General features: G+C 39.4%; 1 protein-coding gene across 3 annotated transcripts in view; it reads right to left on the bottom strand.

Moving 5' to 3' along the window:
• Positions 1-1,923: 1,923 nt before the first annotated feature.
• The window catches only part of LOC149162875 (protein MID1-COMPLEMENTING ACTIVITY 1-like), a 116,840-nt gene continuing 92,180 nt past the window's right edge, over positions 1,924-26,583 (bottom strand). For all 3 annotated transcript variants that reach the window (XM_089437426.1, XM_089437428.1, XM_089437427.1), the window contains one exon: positions 1,924-2,762. In XM_089437426.1, the coding sequence (XP_089293552.1) occupies positions 2,319-2,762 (444 nt within the window). In that variant the 3' untranslated portion in view covers positions 1,924-2,318. The remainder of the gene's footprint in view (positions 2,763-26,583) is intronic.

The raw sequence follows: 26,583 nt of genomic DNA, 5'->3' as shown, positions 1-26,583 counted from the left end.
TTTCATCATTAGAACTGGTGACCTTTAGAAAAGAGAGTAACAGGAGCTTGTCGTCTGACAACAAAGTGACAAAATGATAAAACTAAGTCTCAAGCACTGTTTTAAAAACCGGCCATTTCGACTCTGATTCGGCCGAGTTGGTCCGAGTCATAGCCCAACCGAGTCGACTCAACCTTTGAACCGGACCAGCCGGCCAGGTTGTTACCAAGTCGGCGGAGTTGGCTAACGACTCGACCGGCTCGGTAACAGCAGTTGGTCAAGTCACTTCAGCGGCATTTTTTTTTTAAATTTCATTTTTGGGGACCCCCTCGGCTTCCCTGTCTGACTCATGGGTTTCCCTGTCTGACTCCGATCCCTAATATTGATATGCTATTCATGGTAATGTTAAATTTTTGAAGCAAAAGTGACATTCTCCTTAATCTTCATTTTCATCCTTTTACTTAAACTTTTAACATTACCATGAAATGACTCAGGATGTTTGAGAATGGTTCCGGCGTCATTGGATTTCATATGGAGAAAGTAGAATTTTAGATTTCATTCAAAATCCAGTAGACTTATCAGTTTTTCAGCATTTTAGGATTGGGGGATTACAATGTTTCCATTGAATTTTGTCATGTATTAGGGTATGGAACTTGTATTTAATCAAGAGCAATAATCCCTCTATGTACCTTGATGTTAGTGACATTGGTTGTCGAACTCCTTCGGGATTCGCTCCCAAACCGGGAGCTTCTGAAAATGTCGCTCCCGCTCCCAAGTAACACTGAGCCAGATGATGTTGGCAACTCTAGTAGTAGCCAGTAGTACTGGTCACAAACTTTTGTTGTAAAGGCCATTTCTAGCCTCCTCGGTTATGTGTTTTTGTTTTGATCTCTATATCATCATCGTGTATGTATTGGACAGTGCACTAGGTGCCATATTGATATAATGGATATATGCATGAGCCTACTTTGATCATATGTTGTCTTCTATCTATATTCTAATGCTATGTGTTTGGAAACATAAATGAAAATCTTTAAAATGATGTGTTTTTATAAAAAATAAATATTTAATGTAATTTTTACAACGACCGAGTCATTGAAATCGAGCCGGCCGAGTCGATACCGAGTCAGAGTTGGAGTCAACCCTCGGCTAAGTCAGAGTCGGAGTCGGAGTTTTAAAACATTGGTCTCAAGTTTCATTGCACTCCACAAACACTCATCATTCATGCCACCTTGTAACCTAGTTATATGGCATTCATGATACATCTAATCTAGTTGTTAGTGGCCCTAGTGTTCATATGAAATAATGTCTTGGAATAGAATACATATTTGTGGCATCTCTTGTATTTTAAAACCCAGAATTAGAAAGAGTACTTAGCAAAGTTAAAGCACTAGTTACAATTAAGTAGGATATCCGATACAGTTAAACATCATCAGAAATGATAGATGTAATGGTTGGCTTCTCTCACAGTAGCCAAGCAAGACTGTTTTATGAGTGCATTTTAATTTGCACTCAACCCAGAAAAAAATCCAATGCAAGCATATTGCACTATAGAGCTTTATTGAATGCATAACCAAGAAAATAGTCAAAAAGAAAAAGTGCATGCAAGTGACCAATGGACAAATGCATTTCTTCTCTGCTGCATCTTCGATGCCAAGTATTGCATTGTATACATGGTTCCTCAGAATCTTGATGTTCTTAATATTATTCTAGTCTCTCTCTCTCTGACACACGTAAACAGAAGAAGTCTACCTTAATATACTTTTGAAACCTTATGAATTTAGTGTGATGGGCTGTGCATTCTGCAAGGTAGTACACAACTATTATTCAGAGGCAACAAATAAAAAAAATTATTTTGTCTTTTCCTTGCACCTTCATATAAATTCCGTCACAGATATCAAGAATCTTACCGTAAGTCGTTACATTCCTGATAAGGCAGAGCTATGTTCCAAATGAAAGGTGTCTTCTCTGTTTCTCTCTATAAGTAATTAATTGATTATTAATACATCTGGGCTGGATAGTGTAAAGCAAGAAACTATTCATCTCATATGAGAGCACAGGCATGAAAAGGTACAGCTTGATATAAAATCAGTGTGTCTTCCATCTGCTTCCACCTCCTATCATGCTCCATAGCTGAAGGATATGAATGCCTAAAATTTTGTGTTACATAAGCCTCGTGGTAATAACCATTTCCAACCTTAAAGACAATGTGCGTGTATTCTGGTTTGATGCTATGTAAACAATAAGCATTTCTTAAGCTTTAGCATTCATTCATAGATCAGTTTCTACATTTTCCAAATTTCCTCAATTTTCGCATTGAGTGATTCACACAAGGCATCCTACATGACAGCACACTTTCCATGGTTTTTAAGTGATTTTCTGATCTTGGCATCTGGAGTTGCATTGCTTTCACCATCTTCCGATTGGTGAACATCATCCGAATGATAATCAGCCTGACGATAACTTTTGTTGAACTTGAGCTCTCCACTCTCAGATGTAACAGTAACAGCAGCCTCTGTGAAATCAATTAGGTGTTTAACCACATCACATTGCTCAGTTTCATGGCGGGATTCCAACCGTTGCAGCTCCTCTTGCAGTTTCTCATTTTCTGTTTGAAGAGCCTCTTCAAAGTCCATGTCAGGATACCTACGAGACAAAGACTTCTTCAACACCATAGAGCCTGTCAAAGTGCAGTCAGATTTTAAAAGTACCTCCCGCTCTCTATTCTCCTCTTCATCAAGTGTATACTCTTTCTGGTCCTTTTCTATTGCCTGCAGCTTCTCCTTCAAAGTCATGAATTTTTGTCAGAATCTAGAGAAATTCAATGCATGATGGTTCAGCCAAAAGAAACTAGAGAATGCAAAGTGTATATTTCACTATGCTGCAGAAAAAATGAAAAACACAAATCATTCACACCACTGCAACTTCAGTGCACAGTTGCATATATCTCATATCTCAGTCCTGTTTGCAAGGATGAAATGAGAATTGATAATCTAATAAGGGATTAACCATTTCATTTCCAATACTTTCTGACATGCAAACCATTATATTTCAGAGTTGATATGCATTTGGTTGTCACAACTTGGAGTAACTTTAATATATCAGACAAACTTTGGAAGAAAGGATTTTTACCAGTACCTGAAACTTGGAATGAAAAGATAAATGTCATTTGGGCCTCGCTTTAGTTCAGTGAGCTTTATCACAGAAGTGAACAGCCATCCAAACAATAGGTACAACAGTGAAATAAACAGGTGCTGCCATATCGCCGCAAAAATGCTCAATTGATTTCATTACACTAAGTTTCAATGTATAGGCATACGAGTACATTAAACCACTGTCACAAAACCATGATTGGACCACTATCGAGTCATACACATAACAGGAGGGATAATACATCACTGAGTGGTCCTCAACCACTCTTAACAAAAGAATACCTGACAATAAAATATGATTATATATATTGGTTCACATGCTTAGGGACAATCCAAATGACTATTAAAAGCTTTTAGTCAAAACCTTCATGTAAAATTCAAATTTCAATTTTTAATACAGGTTCAGGTGGAAGGCAAATGTAAGGAAAAAGAGCTTGAAGCATTTTATAACAAAATATGAAGACCTGAATATTCTACTCGGTTTAATCTCCTATTGCCCAGTGGACTCTCTGTTCAGACTCCAACCTTTGCAGTATCAAACAACAGTTCCAAGATTAAAAACTCGTTACATCAATACTCTCTGTTTTGCTATTTTATTTATTTCTACATCCTTCTGTTTGTTTGAGGATGGGGCAAGACTAATGATTTTTATTAATCGAGGTAACTTCTTGGAAAGAGAATCACAGTCGGGAATTGCTAAACAAGGTAATCTTATGTTGTAAGAAGGTCCCTCTTGTCAGTATCTGTTTTCATTAAAGTTGTAATTGATATATGACTCTTCTGATCCCCTTCCAGGAAAAGGCAATCCAGAAAAACTTAAATGTCATTTTGCATAAACACAAAAAAAGGATGCAGAAGTAGCTGATAGTTTAATTCACATTTTATTCCTATTTCTTATTAGGTTTCAACTTTCAACTTCAATAATGATACATCAAATCCTTGAAAATAAATGTTGACCAGTCACGCTATTGGTCCAACACTTCAGAACCATTTTCAATGGTTTCACTCATGAAGATCCTGTTGAAGTAAAATGTGTAGAAATATGTAATTAGGTTCAGCCTTCATAATGACATGTAATCATGATTTTATATATTTGATGTAAAGAGAAAAAGAAATTTATTATTGTCATTCATGCTCAAGGTTATTTTATTTATAGGTCAAGCACCCATTGAGTGCTTTTAGGGCTTGTCATTGAGTCAACAAGTCAATTGAGTCATTGTCATGTATGGAAGACCCTCATGGGCTTTTGTATCAAGTCAAAGAAAATTTATGTAAAGTCAAAACTATCATATGGACCCTCCAAGACCTTGTCAACAAGCAAAGAACAAGTCGGCCTACAAGCATAGACAAGTCGGCCTCATGGACAGCTATTCAACCTCCACAAGAAGCCTATATATACGAAGTATTCGACATCTTTGGAAGGGTATCTATCCAGCTCTCAAGAAGTTCAATCAAGGAAGATAAGAAGGCGAGAAAGAAGCCTAAATACCTAGCGAAGAAGAAGAGGAAGGAAGAGAAGTTTTGGGACTGTTTTAGGGCTATTATCCTTCATACGTGGAAGAAAAATAGGGTACCTATTGCAGAAGCTAGACAGAATTGCAGACCTGCTAAAAGAAGTCGAGTTAGGGCATCAATAAGTATACTTTACAAGTCGAGTTCACTAGAAGAAAGAACCAATTCTAGTGAAGGAGATACAAGGAAGAAATCACCATCTTCTCTCACACGTGCAAGAGCTAGGGTTTCTGCAATAGCCGAAGTTATAGAAAGAACTGCTAGGGTCGACGTTGCAAGTTGTTGGGGTCAAAGTCGCTGGAAGGAAAAGCTCATCAACAAGAAAGGCTGACTCGGTCTTGGAGGAGTCTTCGACAAGGGTCTTAAGTCTTGGAATTCATCATCTAAACATACTATAAGAAGAGAAGAATTCTGGTGGGTTTTCCTCTCAAGAGTAGAGGTTTTGGCCCTCACTGATAGTCTATATCTTGTGTCATCTTGTTTCATTGTTTTTACATTGTTTGGTAGTTGTTTGATGATTGTTTGGTAGTTGTTTGATGACAGCAGCAATAGCAAGTACATGGTGATTGTACATAGTGGTATGGTACATTGGACAACTGTATTTAGTGAAGCAAGTTCATGGTGTTGCAACAGTATGGTACATGGGATAGCAACAACAACAAGGTGCAGCAAGCATAGTGCTGCAAGCACATTGGGATAGCAGTATGGTACTTGGTGCAGCAAGTACACAAAGTAGCAATGGTGCAGCAAGCACATGGGTGACAGCATGGTGCAGCAGTGGCACAAGGTACAGCAGTGCTAAACACTGGGACAACAGTGCAGCATAAGGTGCAGCAGTATGATGTGTACAGCATGGTCATAAGGTCCAACATTGTGATGATGGGTGCAGCATGGTGCAGCACAGTGAGGTGCAGCATGATGACGAGATGCAACACAATGATAGGTGAAGGAGTCACCTTGGAGAATCAGTTGAAGCAGCATGTCTTCAACTGATCTCATGTATCATCTTCTTAGAGATGATCTATGCTCTTATCTAGATAAGTCAAAGTGTTGACTTCTGTTGTAAATGTACTATCTCTCTCTCTCTCTCTCTCTCTCTGTTGAACTATTGAAGAACATATAAGAAGAATTGATCAAGGGTTTCCCCACATTGGGGTTTGTCCCTAGCTAGCGCCACATCTTGTATCCTCTTGTCTTGGCTTGTCTTCTGCGATTTATGTTTATATTCTATCTGCAGTTTACTTTAATGCTAATGTGATTGCTAATCTGGAAAAGATATTGAGTTAACTATGAAAATTGAAATAAATTGCTCTAAACATAGAACATTCCTAAAATTAACAGATAGTGATGACATTATCATAGAAGCTTGGAAGGATAGTTGAAGTAGAAATCTTCATGGTTGAAGAAGTCATCATGATGGAAAGGAAGAAAGCTCATGACATTTCCATTGAAAGCATATAAGGACAACTGAAGTAGCAGTATATATATGGTTGGACAAAGTCATCTAGCAATATAGAAGATAAAAGAGGTCATCATACATAATCATTAGAAAGGAGCATTTGCAGAATAAGAGTCATCAAGATCCTCCACTACAATCTTTATACGAAGGTTCGCCTCTACTTGGAAAAAGCAAGTTGTTAAAATTGGCAACTAGGGCCAAACTCCATGTGGGTCACCTTATTTATGGCAGCTGATATTTTTCCTAGATTCCTCTCATCGAGAGGTGTAGGATTGATTTAAAGATCATCCGATTCCGACGAGTATTTATGGAGATATGGATTTATTTCTAATTACTTGACAAATTGTCAAGGTCGGCCAGCAGCTAAGTGTGTGGCAACTCATCTCATCAATCGTCTTCTCTCTCTCCTACGGATTAGATGAGCCTCTCTCTCTCACACGTGTGGCTGAAGAAGGAAGACGCAGATTTCTGGTTAGGACAGCGTTGACTTGGACTGACCTAGCTGCAGGTGGGCAGATTGGATAGTGTTGACCAGCGTGGAGGCCTTCTTGATTGCGGATTGGGTTGGGCAGCCTCTCCTAGGCTAGCCGCAGTTCTGTTCAGCACCTTTGACCAGGTTTGACCACCCCTTTGACCAGTGTTGACTGTCAAGGAGCTGCTGCAGGTTTGACCAGACTTTGACCAAGTGTTGACTGTTGTTTGACTGAGGTTTGTGGATTGTTTTGGGCTGCTGAAGACAGCTGTTGAAGACCGAGTTCTTCAAGTTGACTAGAAGTCAATCCGGGGTTGTTTTGACCAAGTTTGACTTTGCTGATTTAGAGTTCTCTGCTGCTGTTATAAAATTACAGAATTCTGAATTGTACTATTTCTCTCTGCTGAACTATTGAAGATAAAAGAAAATTTGATCAAAGGGCATTGGAGTTTGTCCCTAGCTAGCCGCCACATCTTGTGTCTCTTGTCTTGGCTTGTTTTATGTCGATCATTTAATGTTCTATCTGCATTTTACTTTATGTTGTGATTGCTAATTAGTGGCTAATAAAAGTAAAAGAAGTAAATTGCTCTAAGCATAGAGCATACCATAATTTAACACAAGTGTCTTGTAGATAGTCCTCATTCCACCTTGTGTGGGATCCACTGGTAAGGTATGATGTCGAATATATGCAGCGTGTTGAGTTGGTTGAAGAACTTCATCTTCAAGCAAGGAAAGGAAGCTGCTAGAAAGAAGTCTAGATGACCAAAGGAAGGAAAAAGTATGTATATATTTGATAGATAAAGTCATGTCATCATATAGTTGCAGATAGCATGGTTAAATGTTTTGTCTCATGACCATGACCAAAGAAGAAGGATCTCTTCCATTAGAATGATGCATGAAGGCATGTTGGCAATATGCCTTGAACTCTTCTACATATTGACAAGATGAAATCAATATGGTATGACCTCATGAACAATATGAGGTGGCTGACAATCATGGTTCCTATGTTGAAAGAACCACGTAACGAAGATCCTGAGGAAAGCAATATGTGAAGAAGATGAAAGAAGAGTTTGTGGGAAGATGCAACTATAAGATAAGAAAAGTGATCAACATCCAATAACTAGAAGGATTAGATATGACATCTCCATGGAGAAGGTATGAAGACCCTGATAAAGTCTATAAAAGGAGACCCTTGATATTGAATGTCTTCGAGATGGATTCATGCATGTGCAGAATCAGGATGTTGATGCTAGGAAAAGTTGATGTCATGATGAAAAGCCATCTTAACAAAGGTAACTTTGGTTTGATGTTTATTTTGATTTTTGAAATCATCTAGTTGGGTTGTTATAGGGATACTGAAAGAATGTTGTAGAAAGTCGCCTACAACTAGTATTCATGAGGATGGATGGAGGATCCTGAAAGAAACATGACTTAGAAAAAGGCAGTTGTATGAAGGATAGCCATATGTGGACTAGAAGATCACTTTCCTATGAAGAGAAGGATGACATGACTATTGATTCGTTAAAGAGAAAGTGATGTAGAAGATGGTCGATGCCCTACAAGAAAGTTCTGGAAGAAGAAGGCTCCATAATGAAGAAGTTGAAGTACATGACATGACACAGAAAGGAGGAGCCCTACAAGCAGCTGATAGTACCATGATCTCCACCAAATAGCAGATAATTGTTGATGGAAACAAGTCCCTAGTTGAAAGGGAGCTTGGGCAAGTCCCTAGTTAAGAGGGAGCTTGAGTATATTCCTTTTATAGGAATGAGTATATCCTCCCTAGTTGAGAGGGAGAGATAGACACATCATTCTTGTCTTCATGTTATGAAGAAAGAATGGAGGATTGGGTAAGCATATGGTTTCCGATACTCTTTGAGGATGTGGTAGGGCATCCAATAGGTAAGAGTAGTCGAAGAGGAAATTCCTTGAGGATGTGTTAATCCAAGACAGGAATTGTCCTAAAAGGACATACCTTGTGAACATCTGGGTGGGGTATGTGCCTTGAGAGACAATGATGAAGGTGTCTATTAGTCATTGTCTCGCCAACATTGTGCTCTGATCTTGTGGAGAGATAGAGTTGTTAGTCAAGGCCTTGCTATGTGACAATGTTGGTTGATATGATGAGATGCAATAAGATAAGCTGAAATAATAGCTTATGAGATGGCTTACCAATTTGACTCTTCTTATGAGAATTCTTTAGTATGAGAATGTCCAAGTACCTTGTATAGATTATGAATACCTCCCTAGTTAAGAGGGAGTGTTGAAATATGTAACTAGGTTCAGTCTTCATAATGACATATGTAATCATGATTTTAGATATTTGATGTAAAGACAAAAAGAAATTTATCATTTTCATTCATGATGCATGGGTTTCATGCTCAAGGTTATTTTATTTATAGATCAAGCACCCAAAGAGTGCTTCTAGGGCTTGTCATTGAGTCAACAAGTCAATTAAGTCATTGTCATGTATGGACGACCCTCATGGGCTTATTGCATCAAGTCAAAGAAAATTTATGTAAAGTCAAAACTGTCATATAGACCCTCCAAGACCTTGTCAACAAGCAAAGAACAAGTCAGCCAACGAGCATAGATAAGTCAGCCTCATGGACAGCGATTTGACCTCCACAAGAAGCCTATATATACAAAGTATTCGACATCTTTGGAAGGGTATCTATCCAGCTCTCAAGAAGTTTGATCAAGGAAGATAAGAAGACAAGAAAGAAGCCTAAATACCTAGTGAAGAAGAAGAAGAAGGAAGCGAAGTTTTGGGACTGTTTTACAGCTATTATCCTTCATTCGTGCGAGAGAAATAGGATACCTATTGCAGCGGTTAAACAGAATTGCAGACCTGCTAAAAGAAGTCAAGTTAGGGCATCAATAAGTATACTTTACAAGCCAAGTTCACTAGAAGAAAGAACCAATTCTAGTGAAGGAGAAACAAGGAAGAAATCACCATCTTCTCTCACACGTGCAAGAGCTAGGGTTTCTGCAGTAGTCGAAGTTACAGAACAAATTGTTGGGTTCAAAGCTGCTGGAGAAGTTGCTGGGGTTGAAGTTGTTGGAGAAGTTGCTGGAAGGAAAAGCTCATCAAGAAGAAGGTTGACTTGGTCTTGGATGAGACTTTGACAAGGGTCTCAGGTCTTAGAATTCATCATCTGAACATACTATAAGAAGAGAAGAATTCTGGTGAGTTTTGTTGGCATTATGATTCAAGTGTTGTCCTTGATGGCAACTCACTCAGAGGTTGGTACAGATACTCAGAAGTTGGTTCAGGTGATGGCAACTTACTCAGAAGACAGATCCTAGTACAGCTTGCCAAGGAAGTTCATACACGCAGGTTTGTTAAGCCCAAGTCGCGTGTACACGCAGGTTGGATTCAGAAAAAGCGCGTGTATGTGGAAAAGCACCTTTGGTCCATGGCGGTTAGTCCTTGGAAGTTGTGCCTATGGTTTCGGACCATTGTATCTCGACGGGCGTGTCGATCCCTAGTTTTGAAGTTGATGGTATTGTGTTTCTATGGTTTTGGCTCTTGGTATTGAACAAGGCCTAAGGCTATATAAGGAGAAGATCACTAGGCAAAGAGCAAGTGTGTGTGGGTGTCTGACGCAGTGAGAGGATCTGGTATTACTGGTTATCTGTTCGGGACGCTTGGCAAGGGTCGGATCTGACAGCAAAGGCAGAAGTAATCATTTCTAGATCTGCACGCGGGTTGCCTTTGGAGAAAGCGCGTATACACGCGGTTTTGGTACAGTGAAGTAGCGTATGCATGATAAGGGTTGATATTTCAGGTTGTTGCTGATTCTGATGGTTGTTGCAGAGTTCTAGATTCTGGTTTGGGTTCTGTGTTCTTGATGACAGGGTTTCAGTGATTCGGTATTGGGTTGTTTAATGAATTATGATGCAAGTATAAGTTGATGATTGTATTGCGGTAATGTTTGCTTTGTACTCTTGGATCCAGTCTGAAAATTAATGAAACGTGGTCCCTGAAGGTTGTAGGGTCAGCACCTACGTACTAGTAAATGGATCAGCTAGTACAAGAGCTGAGGGGGTTGTAGCTCCCTTCCAAAAGTAGTTGGAAAAACGAGAGAGAGGGTTGTAGCCCTCTGCAGGTTGTAGCCTGCATACTGGTAAAGGACTGCACCAGTATATTGTAAAAGAAGTTTCTCATTAAAGAAGAAAGAGACGAATTGCAGCAGGTGGTTTTCACCCACATTGGGTTTCCACCTTATATCATGGTGTTCATGTGTGTGGCTCTTGTGTGATGTTCTGTTCTGTTATACTGCACCTGTTTACTGCTAAATTGCTTAATAATGTTCTGATGCATTTACTGAAGATAAGATTAACTGAATCATAAGATATCTGCATATACGCTAGTTGCTTTAGACACAGTCGCGTGTACACGCGGGTTCACTTAACTGAAGTCGCGTATATGTTTCTGAGTATGAAATTGAAAAGGTTTTATTGATCTGATAATACTGATTCACCCCCCCCTCTCAGTATTATTTCCAACAATTGGTATCGGAGCAGGTCCTTCAGAGGAAGCTTGATCGCTTGAAGGAAAAAGATCCATCAAAATGGCTAATCCAGAAAGAGAGGCACACATCAGGCCACCAGTCTTTGACGGGAACAATTTTACTCACTGGAAGATAAGAACCACTGCATATCTACAGTCTCTTGGAGCAGAAGTTTGGGGACTCATAGAAGGAGGATACAAATTCCCATCAGCAACTCCTACAGATCCAGCAGAGAAAAAGCAATATGAGCTCAATGCCAAAGTAGTTAATGTCCTATTGAGTACTTTGACTCAATCAGAATTTATGAAGATCATGCATCTCAAATCAGCTAAGGAAATATGGGACAAAATCGTTACAAGCTACGAAGGAGACGATCAGGTAAAAATAGCGAAGCTTCAAACTCTCAGAATCCGGTATGAAACTCTTAAGATGCGAAGTAATGAAAGCGTAGCTAATTATTTCCTGCGTATGGATGAGATTGTGAATTGTATGAGGGATCTGGGTGAAGAATTTGAGGAAGTTGTCTTAGTTCAAAAGGTTTTGAGATCTCTGTCTACTAAATTTGATTCTAAAGTATCTGCCATAGAAGAAAAGGAGAATGTGCGAAAAATTACCATGTCACAGCTTCACGGGATCTTAACTGCTTTTGAAATGCGACTAGAGGTACCACCAGAGGCCGCATTCGAAGTGTCAGAGGAAGAAGATGAGGTAAATTTTGTCAAGAATCTTGAACGGGGAACTGGACGGTTCAAAGATAAGCTGCCTTTCAAATGTTTTCTATGTGGTAGAGTTGGTCACTATGCTGCTAGATGTCCTCATAACAAAGAAAGGATATATGAAGAAGATGGTAGAAGCTATTATTCCCATATTAAAAGTTCATTTAATGATAGTGAAGATATTAGAAGTCTCATGGCGCACAAGAAGAAGAATGCTTCATCCAATGATAGCGAGGATATTAAAAGTCTCATGGCACATGAAGAGAAGAATGCAGAAACTGAAGAAGCTGCCAAATTAAAAGAACTATTGGAAACAGAAACCAGGGTAAGGGAGAAATTGCAGGATATAGCAAAAGATCAGAGCACAACTATTCAGAGACTTGAATCAAAGATCCTCTCTCTAAAAGAAGATCTTGAAGATCAAGAACATGAAGTGATCAAACTAAAGCGACAAGTAGAAGAAGGGAGAAAAGTTGAAGAAGACCTAAGGAAGCAGTATCTGAAAAAGGAAGAACAACATCAAGTTGAGGTAAATATCTTGAAAGGTAAACTAGAAGAAAAGGATAAGCTTTTACGATTTCAAGATAGTTCTAAAGTCTTGGATGATATTCTTAATAGTCAAAGATCTCCTGCTATCAAGACTGGTCTTGGTTTTCATGAATATGTTGAAGGTGAATCTAGTTCACAAGGTGAGACAAGAAACTCTAATGAGAAATCTGAAATGCTCAAGGAACAACCAAGAAAAGAAATTCCTCAAGGAAGATCCTTTACTCCTAACTATGGACGTGATAGACGATTATTTCCTCCGCTGAATAAAGTTGAATGTTATGTATGTCATAATCTTGGACATGTTGCAGCCAGATGCAGAAATAGAATGGTTCAAGAAAGATCATCTCATCCCAGGTATTTCAGAGGGTATTGCTTTGCCTGTAATGCATATGGACACAAAGCAATTGATTGTGATAGAAGGAACATGAAAAATATAAGGTGTTATACATGCAACAACTATGGGCATAAAGCAAGGGAATGCAGAAGCAGATTTCAAAATTCAAGACAAGGGGACCATACATCATCACAGTTGCAGGAATTGAAGAAGACAGAGACAGAAAGGTGTGGGACAACTCAGTCAGCTGACATAACAGACACAGGGGAATCTGAAAGTGATGAGATTCAGTATTCCATCCTGCATACGCTGAGATAATGAAGACAAGTCGCGTATATACGCGAGTTACATGCTGCAAAGTCGCGTATATGGAGAAAGGGCAGCAGAACAGATGGTTATATGGAGAAAGGGCAGCAGAACAGACCCAGGTTCAGTCATGGTTGGCTCAGGCTCAGGGGGAGCAGAACAGACTCAGGAAATGGTTCAGACATGGTTGGCTCACTCTCAGGGGGAGAATATTCTTCAAATAATGCATTGTTGGCATTATGGTTAGAAGTTGTTGATAAAGTCTATGAAGATAAATGATACATCTTACTGTTTAGGAATGGTATTGCAGGCTGATGCTTATATCATGATGCTGTTGGTGGCTTTCATAAGTCTTGGTCTAGATATTTCGTCTCTATGTCATGTATCTCTTGTGATATCTCTTTTATGGTGTCAAGGTCATGTAACGGCCTATGTTGGTTTCCCCACTATGCCTGGGATGAATGATGAATGATGAATGATGAATGATGAATGTATGTTGAGTCTTTTGGTGATAGGAAGGTCTTCTATAATGTATAAGTCCTTGTTCTTCTTGAAGAACATCTTTTGCAGATCTTGCCTACAGTCAAGGGGAGCATGAACAGCACAATTCAGCAAGAGCAGGATGGATAGATTGGTACACTTTGGCATTCACAAAGGGGGAGCATAGTTGGATTTTTCAGCAAGTACTCAGGGGGAGTATGGACAGCAGAAGGTATACCAAAGAAGAGAATATCTTGGTCAGCCCTTTGCCCTTGATGTCAAAGGGGGAGAGTGACTTGGTGTGATGGTTGCCATCAAGTCCAAAGTGGGAGATTGTTGGCATTATGATTCAAGTGTTGTCCTTGATGGCAACTCACTCAGAGGTTGGTACAGATACTCAGAAGTTGGTTCAGGTGATGGCAACTTACTCAGAAGACAGATCCTAGTACAGCTTGCCAAGGAAGTTCATACACGCAGGTTTGTTAAGCCCAAGTCGCGTGTACACGCAGGTTGGATTCAGAAAAAGCGCGTGTATGTGGAAAAGCACCTTTGGTCCATGGCGGTTAGTCCTTGGAAGTTGTGCCTATGGTTTCGGACCATTGTATCTCGACGGGCGTGTCGATCCCTAGTTTTGAAGTTGATGGTATTGTGTTTCTATGGTTTTGGCTCTTGGTATTGAACAAGGCCTAAGGCTATATAAGGAGAAGATCACTAGGCAAAGAGCAAGTGTGTGTGGGTGTCTGACGCAGTGAGAGGATCTGGTATTACTGGTTATCTGTTCGGGACGCTTGGCAAGGGTCGGATCTGACAGCAAAGGCAGAAGTAATCATTTCTAGATCTGCACGCGGGTTGCCTTTGGAGAAAGCGCGTATACACGCGGTTTTGGTACAGTGAAGTAGCGTATGCATGATAAGGGTTGATATTTCAGGTTGTTGCTGATTCTGATGGTTGTTGCAGAGTTCTAGATTCTGGTTTGGGTTCTGTGTTCTTGATGACAGGGTTTCAGTGATTCGGTATTGGGTTGTTTAATGAATTATGATGCAAGTATAAGTTGATGATTGTATTGCGGTAATGTTTGCTTTGTACTCTTGGATCCAGTCTGAAAATTAATGAAACGTGGTCCCTGAAGGTTGTAGGGTCAGCACCTACGTACTAGTAAATGGATCAGCTAGTACAAGAGCTGAGGGGGTTGTAGCTCCCTTCCAAAAGTAGTTGGAAAAACGAGAGAGAGGGTTGTAGCCCTCTGCAGGTTGTAGCCTGCATACTGGTAAAGGACTGCACCAGTATATTGTAAAAGAAGTTTCTCATTAAAGAAGAAAGAGACGAATTGCAGCAGGTGGTTTTCACCCACATTGGGTTTCCACCTTATATCATGGTGTTCATGTGTGTGGCTCTTGTGTGATGTTCTGTTCTGTTATACTGCACCTGTTTACTGCTAAATTGCTTAATAATGTTCTGATGCATTTACTGAAGATAAGATTAACTGAATCATAAGATATCTGCATATACGCTAGTTGCTTTAGACACAGTCGCGTGTACACGCGGGTTCACTTAACTGAAGTCGCGTATATGTTTCTGAGTATGAAATTGAAAAGGTTTTATTGATCTGATAATACTGATTCACCCCCCCCTCTCAGTATTATTTCCAACAAGTTTTCCTCTCAAGAGGAGAGGTTTTGACCCTGGCTGATAGCCTATATCTTGTGTCTGCTTGTCTCATTGTTATTTCAATGTTTGATAATTGTTTGATAATAAGAATACTAATTATAATCAAGTAAAATAATAAGCTAATCAAGATAAGTAAAAATACATCACAAGCAGTTATCAAAGTAAGAGAAATCATCTAATTAAGCTGCCCCCAGATTTCTCAACAAAATGCAAGGTCCAATATTAATATTCTAATGAATTAATGTGGCCATGTAACATAACACTGTATGTTAATAATTAAAAGGTTGGTTAGGTGGTTTAGATGATCTAACTGTCTTAAGATTATATATGACACAATGTATGATGAGGTAAATGAGAGAGTGGTATTTGTGTATATTGGGTGATGTACTGTTGTAACACACTGTTTGATGAACTTCATTTATTACTCTCTCCATGTATTGTGTGTTTGTGCACTTGTTTCATGTGCATATGCAATTCTAATGGTTTCAGGTCCATCTGTGGGCAGAATTTGAGTCAATGCCAAGACATATTTGAAGATGGCAATTCCAAGTAAACTTCATTGTTTTTATTTGAAGTATAAATAAAACATTTAATTAAATATTATCTAGAGGATAGTGCTGTCAAAATTTGATTAGGTTTTGAAAAATACACGTCCTGATGGTTTCCTCAGTGAAGCAGTAGGTTGTTGAGTAGCCTGTAAGCAGCCATATCTGTGAGAAAAGAATGAATCTCCATCTAGTTGGACATGAGGAAAAACACAGAAAGGGGTGTGGGAATTTGTTAGAGAGTCCCTATTAGTGCAATTTGTTGGCAGAAGATTTTATGGGTAACTGACTGTGGGAAATTTGATGAGTTGCTGTTGAAATGCCAGTATTGTCTCATCTTCTTCAAACTGTCCATAAAGGGCAGGGGATTAACTCCTCATGTATAGCAGGAGAAACAGTTGATAGGGATTTCAACAACGAAGAACTGTCTTGGATATCTGAATGCATGGTAGTTTGTTTTTGAAGGTTAGGCTAAGATCTTCATTGTTCCTGGGAAGACCTAGAAAGGTGGGAGCAAGAAAACACGCAGAAATGCATTGGTGCAATGCAGTGTTGTAGCTGTGCGATTCTCATGGAGAATCACATGATGATGCCAACCAATCCTGTCTGTATCTGAGTAAGTTTACTCTGATTCCAATTTCTTTTTATCTGTGTTTTCAAATTTAGAATTTGGGTTGGCACATCAGCTGATGGTCGGGAGATAGGAGATTGTTGTGCCAGATTGGGGGTATGGACAGAGGTATCTTGGTGTTGTATTTATTTGATGTTGGAGTGAGCTAAGTCACATGGTTCATATTCGAGTTTGGGCATGGTGACGATTAGATTTGATTCGAATTCAAATTTTCCAATGAGATTTGGATGAGGTTCATCTACACGCACACACACACACTAAAATGCCCTTGAGGCTTGGCCACTTGGATACAGTCTACAGAGTCTCTCACACACACACACAGATTAAAATCCACTTGGGGTTGGCTGCTTGGATACTGTCTACAGAGTCAGACTACTGTGGTGACTGGTCTGTGGATACAAATCCCATGGGCCATGGCACAAGCTACATGCTACAACTTAAGTGGTTGGCCATGGAATAGTCTACAGGCTACTGCTTGAGCCATGGGTCATGGAAAATCCCCTTAAGGCTGGCCACAGAGATGGCAGCAAGCTTGCAGGCTGCAACAAAAGAAGTCTCTGTGAGCCATGGACCGTCATCCTAGCAGGTATATGGTTCGTCTGGCAGTGGTAATGGAAGGTCGAATCCGCACTGAGAGGAGAGTCAACACTACAGTTAGCATTGAGTTGTTGCATGGTTGAGGGTTCCAGTTAGCAAAGTCAAGGGCTGGTAGCAATGGACAGAGGGCGGCATGAACAATGGAGGCAGGTCTGCTGAGTGCGGAGAGGACTTTAAGTCAATAATTCAAGAGAGTTGAAACAGCAATTATTCTTTATATAATTTATAAAAAAATAAAAAAGAACGTTGCCATTAGATTCAAATTGTTAAATAAACTTGACTCAATGAAAGAGTCAATGTTGTTAGGTTAACAATGGTAGTTTTGGGCACCTAGTATTGGTGGCCCATGGTATAGAGCCCATGGTATTACATGTAGTTAGAGCCTTCAAAAGACTTGGGGAGTCTCCACTGTAAGGGGCCATAGTTAAGTGGAAGACTCACTAAGCCAAGGACAAGAGTTAAGCAGAAGACTCAGTGGGCCAGGGGCCAAAGTGTTGGCTGGATTGGTTGTTTTTAATCCAAAAGACAACAGAACTATTATTAGGCTGGTTTCTTAAATTTCGAACCTAGCAACCGAAACTAATACCTAGCAGATTGCACAGATCTATTGAATAAAAGCACAACTAGGTTCTTAACAAAATATTCAGCGGAAGCACAGTTATACAACCAATCTCAATAACATATGACACACACAAATTCTAACCAATCAACAATCCTTCATTAAATTAATAATCTAAACATACTTGGACTCATTCTGGGATAATGGCCCAACTAAGGAATTTACATATACAACATACCCTGGATTTAATCCAGCTAATCAAGCCCTCGATCTATCCTTGATCTGCTTGGCCTATCTAGATCTTGTACGCCACACCATCCTCAGACCCGACAAAGTTGAGCATCTCACTCTTCACTTGAGAAAATCCCTTTCTCAATGTCTTGTGCCATTGTATGGTGTGTCTTTCTCCTCTCCTTAGCCTTACTTTTATAACTTCTCATCGAAATAAATCCCTAACCCTAGTCTCCAAAGTGACGGATGGTCGAGATTAGATCTCATCTCACTTGAGATTAACGATTGAGATTAAAACATAATCACTAATATAAATACTTTACTTTTCCTAAGTTTCTTTAGCTCAATAGTCAGCATAATCAATTATGTGATTTTTCTAAGTTAGACTTGGGCGCAAATTACTTAAAACTTAAGCAAGTATTCTAAAGAGACTTTGAGTGACTTTTCCGCACCTAAACACTTAGGTTTGTGTAGAAGTACCCACCCAAACTACAATCATCAACACTTCCTCTTATAGAGGGAGGTAATTCTACAACCTAGAATTGGCCTTGATCTCGGAGCTACATAAGCTACCTTGGTTGCTCCCTTTGAACTAGAATCCATCCCTACCATTGTTGGAAATACAAAGAGGGGTGAATCAGTATTTCCTTCTCATTGATTAATTTTCAATCTTCAAAGCATTAAATTCACGTTAACATTACATCACATGAACAGTAAACAACACCATTCAATAATGCACCATATCAAGACATTAGACAACAGATTTTTAGGTGGAAACCCTTCCAGGAGAAAAACCACAGAATGCTTCTTAATATAGGTCTTCAAAAGATTACAACAATGGGAAGCTCCAACTTCCAAATTTTTCAGCTCCAACTAAAGGAGGCTACATCCCCCTAGTTTACAGGCCCCAACTTGAAGATGCTCCAATGCCCTGATTTACCAACTCCAACTGGAAGGATGCTCTGATGCCCTGATTTACCAGCTCCAACTGGAAGGACACTTTGATGCCCTAATTTACCAGCTCCAAGCTGCCCTAACACCACCCTATCACCTTGAAGTGTTTTCGAGCTCCAACCTAAAGGAGATTCCACTCTCCTGCCTTGCACCACCCTGCCACCCTACTCAACAAGATGTCACTTGCCCTAAAGGATCCAACCTTCAACTCCACCACAATAAACCATGTTTCACAATTTTCACACTGGATCCACCTGTGCTCGGCAAAAAAAGAAATTCTCTACAAATACAAACTATACTCAATATGCTTCTGCTCAAAATCTACTCAGTGTTTCTACATCAATATATTGTCAGTCCTGCAATCATGCAATCTATAACTTGTATTGTACAACTTGCAAACACAGTCTTACAATGTGCAACTACAATGTCTGTCACTGTACTATTACTGCTCTGTTGCACTATCTCTGCCCCTTTTTACTGCAACAAGGTCTGGTATATATATTCTATAACCAAGAACTCAAAACAACCAACCATATATTATGTTGTCAAGACATTAGGAAGTTCAAACCCTAGCTTACAAATCTGCAATAACACCATGCTCATCAATTATAAAACTCTTTGAAATCGACTTTTGGATTAATCACATCATCAATATTGACCAACAAATATTGATGATGTGATTAATCTGAAAGTCAACATCAAAGAATCAATATGGATCACAAAAGTCTGAGATCAAAAAGTATAAAACTCTAGCAGCATCAACAACAAATCAATACTCCGACTCCCTCCATTCACAAACACATTTTCACTATTGGTCCTAGTAGTAGTCCATACATAGCTTCACTCATTTAACTATGTAAGCTCCCATACAAGTGTTGGTGTGACATTAGTAGCAGCTTCTTGATAGATGCCTGACCAACAATGATACCAATGCTTGGTACTTCATCAAGAGCATCTTCAATTAATCATCAAGTAGACCTTCTAGAAAGCTAATATAACCTATAGATCTACCTTCTTCATCACTACTGAACTGCTTCTAACAATGTAACTAAGCACTAATATTAATCTGAACATTTTATGTACCTCAAGTCTTCAAAAGCAAAGAGTGTCATTGTTGTACCTAATGATGATGCCCCTTTTACTGATGTCAAGCCATTAACTGTAAAAGATAAGACAGTTTGAAACGAACAAATTTTGTATACTCAGAGAAACGCTCTGATACCAATGTAACGAACAAGTTCGTACTATGCAGTAATCTTCGAAATACTTCGAAGACAAAGAAATTCATTGTAAGACAAGTAATTGTATATTGAATATTATATAAAAGAATTGATGAGATGATGTGAATGTTACAAATGAGCCCTGCATATGTACCTAGGCATGTGCCTCTTCATGAATGGTCATGTCTTTAAGACATGCATTTTTATTACTAATGACTATTTAGTTAACCTTATTATGATTATTGTTGTTTACATTAATTTTATTTTTTTTATGAATCATATTCATAGCATTGCCTTCCTCTTCAAAAAGCTTTGTCCTCAAAGCTTACTAATGAAAGGGCTTGATCTCTTTTCTCGTTTTGAATATCTTCTTGTCTCAGAACTTTCATCTTTGTTGATACAAGATAATATGATCCTCTGAGTGATAAAAAAAATTGTCGTACTAAGAATGGATCTGACCATCCTAGATTAATCTTCTATGGAATCTTCTAATTACTGGAAGTCTATAATGAATTGTTATCATAGGACTGGATTTTGCAAACAGTGTTCCTTGGAACATAAATTTTTTGTTTCCATTCTGAATAGTTCAAATATGTATACTGACTTAGTTGTCTGCTCTTGGGATTCAGATGTTGATAAGGAGTTCTTGCAGTTTGATCTCACCCTTATTGGGGGTATCTAATTTCTTCAGGTACAGAAATTGCTTGATTAATTGTGAAATCTTCACTTGAATTTTGTGTTGTTTCGACTGCAACTTCTGAGTACGTCATCACTTCAATTGATTTATCCTCTTCTTGAGTTGTGATATTCACTGGATCGGTTTTCGTTCCTTTTTCTTCCATTTGGACAGTTACATCTGACGACTTCGATACTTCCTTCATGAGAAGTTCCTCTAATATGTTTTTTAATGACTTCTTATCATCCCTAAGTTTCTTAATTTGAGTGAGTAGGCTTTGATTATGGTTTTTGAGACGTATGAGTTCTTGAGTTTCTGATTCATCAATCTTATTTTTAAGTTTCTCATCTCTTAATTCTTTGATTTGTTCTAATAACCTTTGATTAAGGGTAGCCCCAAGGGTTAGCTCAACTGGTCGAGTCCCTGTTGTTAAGTACCTCGCCGATCGGGAGGTCACAAGGTCAATTCTCCTCAACACCCTTGGGGTTAGGCCCTGCTAGTCTGGCCAACGGGCTTTAAAAGATTCCCTTCGGGGTTGATCTGCCCAGATTTTTCCAAGGGAAGAAACAACCAAAGAAAAAACAAAAACAAAAACAAAACCTTTGATTAAGGTCTTTTAAGCACAAAATTTATTCTTCCTTCTCTAATAGATCCTCATTGAGTTTCTTCCTAGAGCTCTTATTTTCTTGCTTTAATTTTCGCTTCTTAACTTTGGACTTCCTTATTTGTTCAAGTAATTTTTTATTATGGTCCCTTAGGCGCAAAAATTCTTCATCATTTTCTTTTGATTTATTGTAAAACATGTCTTCAAGATCTTTATAATTTTTTTCCGATGCATTGTTTTTTTGTTCAAGCTTTGTGAATTCTTCCTCTAATATTTTCATTTGTATCCTTGTATTACCTTGATGTTCTTCGATACTAAACAACCTTCCACATGTTGGACAATGTTCCAATGTCGACTTGTTGGTTGAACTCATAATTCGTTCATTTTGAATCCCTTGGGTCGAAACTCATTTTAATTTAAAAAAAAAAAAAAATCGCTTGACTTTTTCTTTTTTTTTGAATTCCACTAAAATATTTTTAGTAAAATCTGAAAACTCTTTTAATATTCCACTAAAATTAATTCTTGGACTAACTTTAGTATTTTTCTTTTTCCACTTTAAACTAACCGTCTTTATTTTCTTTTCAACTTGAAAACAATACTTCTCCCCTTTTTTTGACTTTATAAATGTGTAAGCCTTCTTTCTTTTCTTTTTTTAATTTTATAATTTGAAATGATGTGATGCGTTGATTAGTCATGATCTTATATTATACGACAGAATCGTACTAATCGATGAGTACAATGTATAGGTGGTCGTTGAATGTTTCGATTGTATGATGAATCGGTGCAATAGTTGTAGCGAAATTGTTCAGTTGGCGCTAGTTGCGGCTGTGAGCAAGCGAGACACACTGTACAACAAAATTGACCGGTGGTACGGTGGTTGGATTGCTAGACAGTGGCGGTTGTCTATACTTTGGCTTATTTATTTAAATTTATACCAGTGATTATTGCGACAACTAAAAGCCACAGTAGGGCACGAGTGCGGCTAACCAAATTCCAACACGACGAAGTGGCTAGAATGTCAACTGTGCAACCACTGAGAAGAAGGGTTGTGGGTGAGAGATTACAGCAACAGCGGCGTGGTTGGGTTGTGGGCGGAAATTAGGATGAAGGTGCATACGACGGTTCGGCAAAGTGCAGGTTGACGTGGTTAGTCAACACAACAGCGACAAAATGAGGAGCAGGTCTGCCATGGCGACGATGTCCGGTCAGCGATCGGTAGTCGCATGCCTATCGTTGTATCTTTGCCACCACCGCAATTGGCATTGTCCATAGTTTTTTGCAGACGCTAACCCAAAACTCACACACCTACTACATTGAGGCCCCTTCTCTACTGCACTACATACATGAGCCTTTGTTGCAGACCTGTCCTCTCGGCTACAGCCTAACCTTTTCCTCATATGATGACGAATCCATTCACTCCATGGGTGCTCAACACACACTCCTCCAACCCACAAGTCCACTCCTCAACTACCTACCTATGCGTTGACCCAGTTGCGGGGTCTCATAGCCCCCACCGTTGCTGACCTCTTAACAATAAATTTTTTGTCAAAAAACTTTACATGACCATATGAAAAAATTTAGCAATGAAATTTTCCTTTGGTCATCGTACAACATACAACCCTCTAGTTCTTGACCTGCAAATATTTGTGCCTTGTACAATCGCGATCAAACTTAGCTCCTACTATAAGTGTACAAACCTGACTTCTATGATTTTGAGATCAACTTTCTTAGAGTTTATAACTTTGATACCATGTTAAATTTCGAACACAATACCTAGTAATTAATTTGTAGCAGATTATCACAGATCTACTAAATAAAAGCACAAGAAGGTTCTTAATAAAATATTCAATGGAAGCACAATCATATAACCAATCTCAATCACGTATGACACACAAATTTTTCCCAATCAATAATTCTTCATTAAATTAATAATTTGAACCTAGTTGGGCTCCCATCCTAGGATAATGACACAACTAAGGAATTTATATATACAACATAACCTGGATCAGATCCAATTGATCAACCCCTAGAACTACCCTTGATCTGCTTGGCTGATTTGAATCTCCTATGTTGAATCCCCACACCTTCCTTGGACTTGGCACACTTGAGAGATCACTCCTCGCTTGAGAAGATCTCTTGCTCAACATTTTGTGACATTGTATGGTGTCTTTCTCCTCTCATTAGCCTTTCTTATATAACTTCTCATTTGAGCTAAATCCCTAACCCTAATCTCCAAAGTGATGGATGGTCAAGATTGTTAAGTTTCTCTTGAAACTCTGCAACTACTTAAATGAATTACTGAAAACAAAGCAACTGAAAACTAAAACCAAATTTACTTTCATCAAGATACAGAGTTTATTAACAATTTATAAGCAGCGAAAAAACACCAAAGATAAAAACACATGCACACAAATTGACACGCTTGATTTACCTAGGAAACCCACAAGGCAAAACCATCTTTCTTTGTTGATGACAGCGCGAGGCCTTGACTCATACACAGCATGTCACCTCCACAAGTATGGCTGGCCTAATAGTACATCACAAACATCCAGAGGTGTAACATCACACAATACCTCATCTGTGAAGGGCTTGATGCTGTAGGGAAGGCGGCACTGCTGGTGAACTTTGAGATCTCGTCCTTCATGAAGCCACCTGATACTGTACGGTTGTGGGTGTGGCGTAGTTGGTAGGCCCAACCGCTTCATGACCTCTGTTGAAATGAGGTTCTTTTGGCTGCCACTGTCGACAATGAATTGCAGCGGCAAACCCTTCACCCACATCTGTGAGTGGAAAAGACGTTCCCCCTCCTCTGGCTCTTCGGGCTCATTCTTCTAGATCTTGGCAGTGGCAACAGTGGCACTAGGATCCGCATCAATGATTTGCTTCCCTTTGCCATCCCCCTTGTCAGGTTCTGGCTCAGAGTCAGAACATGCATCTAATTCGAAAGCCTTCAACTCGGCCACCAGCGACTGCTTGGTCCAACACTCACTTGTGTTATGAGTGGGACTCTTGTGGAACTCACACCACTTTTCTGTGTCCTTCTTCGGCTTCGTGGTCTTGTTCTTTTCTTGCAGCTTCGAGGGGCTGTCTTGGGTCACCCCGCCTTGGCTTTGTCCTTTGGGCTTTGGATTTGCAGATCCAAAGTCTCGCTTCTTCTGTTTGAACTTTTGCTCGATTTTGACAGCGTATCGGTATGCTGTGCCGAGTGAGGAGATGTTCAAGAACTCCATCTCTTCCTGGATGTATCTGTGTAGGCAGCCGCGGTATTTGAGTACCAGATGCAGCTCAGAATCTTTGATACCCAACTGTGTGCGAAGGGTATGAAAAATATTTGTGAACTCTAGCACATCTTGGTCTCGTCCCTGCCGCAGTGTGGTCCATTTGATGTATTTGTCCTCATAGCTTTTGACAGGGTAGTACTGCTCCTTGATGGCATCCCGGAAGTCATTCCAAGTGGGGGCGGCTGAAAACAGTGAGCCTGTACTTTCATCCTTCTGCTCGCAGTATGTTTCCCACCAGTCCTTGACGTGGGGGGCTGCTTTGAGAAGAGCGAAAACAATCTTTTCCCGACTTGAAAATTCATGAACAGAAAAATACCCATCTAGCAGATTTAACCATTTATCTATGGCATCTGCGTCTATTTGACCCTCGAAGATGGGGATTTCAAAATTAACTTGTACCTTAAACGGAGTGGCGTTTCCAGAGTAGTTGTTGGAAGAAGATGCATCGCCTCTGGGTAGCCGTTGAAGGATCTGCGCAAAGCTATCCATCATCGCGTTCCTTTGCCGCTCGAGGGCTTCTTCGAGCAAGATTTTGATAGGATCTCCTGCCCCCTCGTCTTTCTTCTCATCCACCATGGGAGGTCGTCGAGATTTGCGAGGTTGGTCTTGCAAAGGTTCGACCAATTCAAGCCCTAACTACTTATATCCCGACCTCGTTGGGGACATGCAAAGAAAAACAAAGAAAAAGCAGACCGCTCTGATACCACTGATCCGGATTTAAACAGGAACGCAATAGATTACAGAGATAACCATAAATATAGAGATGCGATAACCATAGATACAGAGATGCAGCAGAAATAATACTTCATTTCATTAATGGAGAATAGTGAAATATGCTTACAAACAGTAATAGAAATAAACCAGCTAGGGTGATGGTAGCTTATATCTGAGAAGAGATGTGGTGGCTACATGCCTCTGAACTGTGTTTACAATGAGGCTCGAAGGCCTATTTATTATTGAGAAACAATGGAAAACCCTTCACATTCCAAAACCTAACCCTAGAAGATGAAACGCCAAATTGTGGGCCCCGTTTTGGGGTGAATTGGACAACCAACTTCCTGGGGTCGCGAATTGGTCGTATTATCTCCGTTTGACGCGCATGATAGCCCGTTGGAAAGATCTCTTCGATGACTACGACGGAAAAGACGATTTTTATCATAAAAATTTTCCCAAAAAACGTCGTTTAGGGCCTCAAAACGACTCCAGAAGTTTAAGACCCGAAAAACTGCTAAAAATAGTAAACTGTGCTATAATTAAGGAAACTTAAAACACTGAAAGAGATAGTTGTGGGGGTCCAAATGGGATAGGTGGGTGGCCACCAACATCCACCTGGATCACTCCAAAGCTTGTGTCAGCCCGATCATAGGAGCACGATTACTCGATCAGTGGGTTCGGAGGGTTTTAAAAAGATTTTATGGGTCCAACTAGGATCACTTACTAGATTTCATCATCAGGATCAATTATGAACAATTTACTCTTGGTTCTATTGCATTCCGACGATTTCCATAAAACGACATTATTAACAAGCATATTTTAATTAATTACACTTAAGGTGTTATTTTAGATTCATTACTTGGAGAAACACCTAATGTAATAGCTCGTTGGAATCAGAGCGAAAAGACCTACAGGGCAAGATGATAAAAAGGGGCTTTGAGTGGCCAGTGTGACCGCATGAAGCAAATTAAACATTTTAGTTTATAAAAGCCCCTTTATTAAATAAGGAAAGGAAAAGTATTTTTCATATTTAATTGGAAGGAAAAAATAAATGAGTTATAAAAAGGAAAATGAGGGGGCCTCTCATTATTCATTCACTCGTGTTTTGGAAAAAATGAAGTCGAAAAGAGTTTCTGAGAGAAGCTTAAGGTTTGGGAAACCGTAGCCGCCATCACTGATTTCAGTATTCAAACTATACACCCTAACTGGTTCAAGGAGTGGAATCACACATATTTCACCATTGTGCCCTCATGGAGAAAGAAATTTTCAGAAGATCTTGAGGTAAATAGGCTTGATCAGTTGATTTTATTGTCTTATTGGGTATTTCTATCTCATCTTTTCAGGTTGGAAACAAATCTATGAGGAGCCAAATACCCAAGACCAAATCTGGCCAAGTCTTGCCCAGAAATAGAGAATTGAACCACTGA

This window comes from Pinus tabuliformis, chromosome 5_2 (assembly GCF_031772625.1).
Source record: "Pinus tabuliformis cultivar Carrire ecotype Pingquan chromosome 5_2, CPIR1, whole genome shotgun sequence".
NCBI lineage: Eukaryota > Viridiplantae > Streptophyta > Pinopsida > Pinales > Pinaceae > Pinus > Pinus tabuliformis.
This window is presented reverse-complemented; position numbering and strand designations above follow the sequence as displayed.